We start from the raw sequence: 6,913 nt of genomic DNA on the forward strand, positions 1-6,913 counted from the left end.
ATAAATAACACCAATAGGACAGCTCTCTCTCTCTCTCTCTATGAGGTTGGGAGGGAACATCCTTGTGCACCGCGACCTGAGGTCAATTGTGCGCTCCTCAGATGAGTTGCAAGCCCACTGATCCCACCTATACCAAACCAACCTAACCTCTAACACCCTAATGACCAGTCCCGCCATCCTTCCAAATTCGTTCCACCTCAACAGCCCCTCCTCACATTTCCCCCTCAAACAGTCTGAGGTGTAAGCCCCCTCTCCCGTCAATGTGTAGGCCTAAATGACTAGTGCAGAAAACTGTAAGAGCATGGTACAGAAACAACAGTATCATCAACTCATGAAATTAACCCAGAATCATTTGTGCTAGTAAAATTTATTAGTAAGACTAGAAAAATTGTAGGCCCTATATCAAATCATAAGTATGCGGCCATCTGCCAAAGTAATGTACAATGATGGTCATGTGAAAATAATTAATGTGCATGTGAATAGTTGGTGAATCAGGGAAAGTTTCAGAACTGATGAATCTGATGTGTCACATATAGACGTGAACAAATTGTTTGTATCCTTCCCCAACCAATAATGAAATAGCTGTGTGAGATTATTGCATTTTCTATGATTTCAGTGAACCTCTGGACATACATAAGAGAGGATAAATTGAATAATTCACACCATGTCCCACCTGTGACAACTATTAATAATTTATATTTTGCATGTAAATGTAATTATTTTTATTTTATGCAGATCATGGTGAAGTACACTCCTCTTGTATCAGTTTGAAAGTTTTTTTAAACGTCTTTTACCAAGCACTTCACAGAACTTTAATAAAACTTCATATAGGCGTAGTGTAGCGTAATGCTTGATGTCCAATTTTGGTCCCACCTGTGACAAGATTTCAAAACTGAATGGTATGAAACTAAGGCCAAGATTTCTTTAAAATTCACAAATGATGGAAGATTTTAATGTCAAGAGTGCATATCATATAGTGGTTTTTCATTTTTGTTCCCATCAAATTAAATATTTGTCACAGTATGAGCAGAAAAAATGCAATGCAAATGTCACAAATCAAATTTCTAGAATAGATACACCATACTATAGAGGCTAATATAAAAGTAAAATCCTACTAATTGTTATGGCGTAATATTTGTTTCTTTAGGAGATTAAAATTAATTTGTTTTCATGCATGTTTCTTTCCATTTTATATTTTCTAAATTCGAAAACTTCCTAATACAGTAACTGCCATTTCGAAAATGTCTATCCAATCTCTCAGCCCAAAAATTATACATCTGGTAGAATATGTTTCCTACAATTGAAGAGTGTGATCCCAAAATGGGTTAAGTCCATTTTTATGAAAGGACTGGGCTAGTTTTTTAATCCACCTGTTTACAGACTGAGTGAATTTTTAAGTGATATGCACAATAACACAAACTTTCTGGCGTTGTTTTGGAAGAAAGAAGCTTAAAATATAATGACAGAGGTCTCAAATACAAAATTATATAGCTATGTAATGTATATGTATAAATCATAAAAATGACCAAATTAACTATGCGAGTTTTGGTATCACATTCTTAAATTATAGTAGGCCTACTATACAAAGTAGGCTATATACGATACGTACGTCTCAATTATTTATTTTATTAATAATTACATGTTCGTAACTGAAAAATTAACTGGATGAATTCTTACTACTGCATAGCCTATATTACCGGTACATGAAGATCTTCAACAAAACGTAAAAATTATCTGAAACTTATGTGTGTACTCGTTACTGTTAAATGGTATGTAAAGACCTTTCTGAAAGTTGCTTAACACAAATACCAGTAATGACTCTTGAAGCCAAACACTAAAGTTCATTCACTGAATTGATATGACACTAGGATAACGAAACAGATAAGGTGAACATAAAATTCAAATAGGTACGGTGTAATTAAATGACATTACAGTCAATAACAGTAAGCATGTCTACACTCGCTCTTGATAGTCAAAATCATACTACTGGTACCTATATCTAAACTATATAATGTATGAAATTTTAGCATTTCCCGGAGAAAGGAAACAAATGCTAGATTAATTGTGAAAATGCACTTCCAAAGAGTTTTGAAGAAAATCCCAGCAAAGTAGACTGTGAAATAAGTAAGTATACAATTTAACGAAATTATAGACCTATGTTACATTAAACTGGATCTCATAATTATTGAATCAGTATTTCATAACATGCTATTACGATTTTCTTTGATATTTTGTATGTGCTGTCCTGAATAAAATGTAATTTATTTTTATTATTTATTGTACACCATGACACACGTCACGTCACTTGTAGGTAAAAAAAATGGCTAATGTTTTTCGAAATTCATTAAATTTCATTGAATATATGTAGTGGCACTTTGGATCATCTTTCAAACATGTCACATTAGTGTCCACATACATACAACTTTTATAATAATCTCTACTCCATGAATATTGGATTTCCCTAGTTTCCTCCATAACCGATGTCAAATTTTATACAACCAAGTAGGTTACTTCAGTGATTTCAAGGCAAACGTAATAGTAGTTATTATGCCTGTTTCGTGCGTACATTTTCTCAAGAATTGTTATGAATGTTTAATTTCTAAAAAATGAAAGCTTTCTTGAGTGGGCGTAAGCTTAGTTATCAACAAAGCGATAAAGAGACACACATATAACTTTGTATACGAATTTGTTTCGACTCATTTTAAGAATCAAACTACCAAGTTACTATTAACATGAAATATATAGTTAACAGTGAATATTTATACTAAGGGACAGTGTGAATCACCTTTTAACAAATAAGTTGCATCTGTCGTAATCTAGTCAACGTAACATACGTAGGCTGACAAAGGCAAGAATAATATGTTTGACATTCATCAAAACCTAACCTATGCATCTGAATACCAGACATGTCGTGGATGTTTTTTAACTTCTTCGTTGAAACTGACCGAACTCTTCAACGCAAACAATTTCGCCCACAGAGTTATTCACCACGATCCATTATCAGTTGCAACTATATATAAAAAATATGGCACAACATAGTACAATATATATAATATACACAACTGTACCTGTTGTAATTGAACTCATGTTGAAGTTAAAAGACAATGAAGCAATGAATGGTAAAATCACGCTGAACTACACTTTCTTCTCCACAGTTCACGACTGACGTGTAGTCGCCAAAGATTGTAACGTAATTAGATAAGCTTGCCGACTGGAAATTAACCGGCAACACTTCCAATATTTACTGCCCTCTCACGGTGTCTACCAGAACTTCTACAGAAAACAAAAGCGACGAAGGATATAATCATAGTTTTATCTGTGATTTTATGGTTTGTATTTATGAAGAGCTATGGAATAATGTTCCGATAACCGCGGTTCTGACGAAATTAGTGGAAGGGATAAAAATGAAGGCGAAATTGGCCACATAATAGGGGAACCGACAACAGTTTTATTTTTTTTTGTTGGTTATTTAACGATTCTGTATCAACTACTGGGTTATTTAGCGTCGATGAGATTGGTGATAGCGAGATGGGATTTATTTATTTATTTATTTATTTATTTAATCCACTCAACAATGTAATTACAGAGTAGAGAAAAAAAATGACAGTAATTCACCTCATGGTTGGAGAAAACCTCGGAAAAAACCCAACCAGGTAATCAGCCCAAGCGGGGATCGAACCCGCGCCCAAGCGCAACTTAAGACAGGCAGGCAAGCGCCCTTAAGGGGAGAGGATGGTATTTTTGATGAAAAATGACTAAATTTCCAAAAAAAAAAAAATTCTTTAAAATACTCTATGATATGTGTGGATCGCCATTTTTAAACTTCCTGCATTATGGATTTTTAAATCACTCTCCCACTTTTATTGTTGTTTCCGGTAAATTAAATTTAAAACAAAACTTTTTCTTTAAAATACCCTTTGATATGTGTGGAATGCATTGCATAAAATTTTGTGAGTATTTGTGCCCTTATCGGATGTTGAGACGTCATTTTTAAACTTCCTGCGCTATGGATATTTAAATCACACGCCCGCTTTTATCGGTTTCCAGTAACGTCATTTTTTTTGCTACATTGCCAGACAAAATGGATATAATTTCTTAACTATTAAAGATACATGCATGAAATTTAGAACACACATTCTTTAGACTATTAGGAAACTTTTCTCTGTAACAGAATTTTGTTAATTGATTTCATTTTAAAAATACGTCCGTTTGTTTGCAAGAAAGGAAATCAGAAAATTGTTACTAAATTTTAATTGTTTATTTTACAAACGTAGGAACTAATATCAAAATTCTGTTACAGACAGTTTGTAGAACATACTTTTGCAAATACATTGGAAAAACTGTTTAAATCTATCTTCGAAAACGGTTTAGATATATCAGTTTTAGTACAATCCTGCATTGGGTATATATTTTTTTCAAATTTGGGCCCCCAAATAATTTTTTTTCAAAATATTTTTATTTGGTTGAGTTGCCACAGCTATGAGCTCTCTACATACAAAAAATTAATAATTTACACCGAATAGGAAAAAAGTTTTAAAAAATACCATCCTCTTCCCTTAACCGACTGAGCCACGCCGGTGGCTTAATGGTTTTTTTGGTAATGATATTTTCTTCTGTGTGGATTTTCTCCTAGTATATAAATATTTAGAGAAAATAATCTGCCCTCAATGAGGGTGACCATAAAGATCCAGAATAAAAGCACTACAGAATAATTTAGAAAGACATAAACAAGCAGCTGATGTAACCCGTTCAATTCCAAATCCTCTGTTATCCTGAACATTTCTAATGGGATATTCTAAAGCAAATTAAAAGTGACAGAGCATATCCTTGCTTTAGCCTGCAGTGAATTGGAAAAATATCTGACAGAAATTGGCCTATACCAAATTCAATAAGAATATTATAGGCTATAAAACTACAAATAATGCCCATGGCTTGTCAGTATATCTTTTCATTAATAGTCTTCCTCGTATGTAATCGTGAAAACTTTGTAACTAATTCAACAGTTCATAGCATAAATACACGTCAAAAAAATGACTTTCATACTCCATCGGCAAGTCTATCGTGCTATCAAAAAGGAGTGCGTTATATGGCAGTAAAAATTTTTAATAGCCTCCCTATCGATATAAAAAATGAAACTCAAAACATAAAATTATTTAGGGCCAAATTAAAGAAGTACCTAATTTCTCACGCCTTCTATTCTGTAGGTGAATTCATGACATTCAATAACACTTCATGAAATTGATACTAAAACTATGTGTTGTACTAGTAGACTATATTGTAAATCTCGTCTGTATATATTTCATCTAGACTGTGACTATAAATTAAGATTTTATAATAGTATTAAGTTTTTTGACTTGTTCCATATTCTAGCTGTAAGCATGTATGAATACCATGGAATGTTAATAAATACAATACAATACAATACAATAACCAAGTCATATGCCTTTTTGAAATGTATGAATAACTGATATCTATATCCTTATACTCCCATTTTTTCTCCAATATCTATTGAATACACACGCCTAAAACCACACTGATTCCCAATAATTTCTTCTACATATGGAGTAAATCTCCTCAAAAGAATATTGAACAAAGTTTTATATAATGTCAACAAAAGTGATATAGGCCTACCTCGAAAGTTACTACAGTTAGTCCTGTCCCCCTTCTTAAAGATAAGTACAATTATGGACTCATTCCATTGTTCTGGTACAATTTCCTTTTCCCAAATAGCAAGTACAAGCTTATAAATTTCGCTAGATAATGTGCTTCCACCCTCTTGTATTAATTCTGCTAGAATTTGATCGATACCTGGAGACATACTTTTTCGACTTTTGCATCGCAATTTCGACTTCAAAAAGAGTGGGTTCGGGTATAAATGACTCAGCAATTTGTATTTGAATTTTGTCTCGATCATTTCTATTTGGCATATGTCTAATCTTAGAAAAACATTTTGTCACACAGATACTTTATAAGTCCCAGAAAGGAGGCATACAAGGAAATAAAACTAATTTTATTACTTCAACTATTCCTTCTCTTATGTATCAGATCGCACGTCCTCTGATCATGTGCACAGCCTCCTTTCTGGGACAAAACTTTTTTTCTAAGACTGTACATTTTGTAGTTGCCCAAAATAGGTTTAGGACTGAATGAGAGTCTGCAAGCAAGTCGCCATTGTAATCCTTGATCACATTTATCCTTGCTTGATATTCTTTCTTAAATTCCTTTATGCTTTTATATAAATCTCTAATGTTTTTATTCTTACTGTTTGTTTCTACCTCATTCAATTTTTCCTTCAATTAATTTCTTTTTATTCCTAAGTGTACGACTTGCTTCACATCTTTCATTGAAATAATTATCTCTATTCGCCTCAACTGGATCCTGTAAGAAGTTCAATTTTACCTGTTCCCTTCTTTCTACTACCACAGAACAAGCTTCATCAAATCACAGTTTCTTTTTCTTAGTTTCATAATAACCTATGCTCTGCTCAGTTGCAATTTTGATAGCCTATTATCTCGGATATTCTTCCACACACTATTACATCTAAATCTTCCTCAACTTCTTCGGAACTTCCTAAAGCAGCAAACCTATTTGAAATTTCGACCTGTTAATGATGCTTAGTTTCTTCATCTTTTAGTTTCGAAATATTGAATCTCCTATTATTAACTTGTTGCTCTACCAAATAATGGTCAGAATTACAGTCTGCCTCTCTGAAGATTCGAATGTTTACTATACTAGTATGTCTTCAAATAGGATATGATCTATTTGATTGTGTGTCAATCCCGCTAGAGAAATCCAAGTATATTTATGTATATCCTTATGGTGGAATGTTGTACTTTTTACAATTAACTTAAATTTTTTAATGTGGCAAAGTTGACTAACCTAACCTTATTATCATTACTAATTACGTGTAGGC

General features: G+C 33.0%; 1 protein-coding gene across 1 annotated transcript in view; it reads right to left on the reverse strand.

The window, feature by feature from the left end:
• LOC138696816 (tumor protein D54) overlaps positions 1-3,228 on the reverse strand; it is a 99,432-nt gene extending 96,204 nt beyond the window's left edge. Inside the window, exon 1 of the mRNA XM_069822243.1 lies at positions 3,069-3,228. Coding sequence (XP_069678344.1) covers positions 3,069-3,087 — 19 coding nt within the window. The 5' untranslated portion in view covers positions 3,088-3,228. The remainder of the gene's footprint in view (positions 1-3,068) is intronic.
• Positions 3,229-6,913: the final 3,685 nt, after the last annotated feature.

This window comes from Periplaneta americana, chromosome 3, assembly GCF_040183065.1.
Source record: "Periplaneta americana isolate PAMFEO1 chromosome 3, P.americana_PAMFEO1_priV1, whole genome shotgun sequence".
NCBI lineage: Eukaryota > Metazoa > Arthropoda > Insecta > Blattodea > Blattidae > Periplaneta > Periplaneta americana.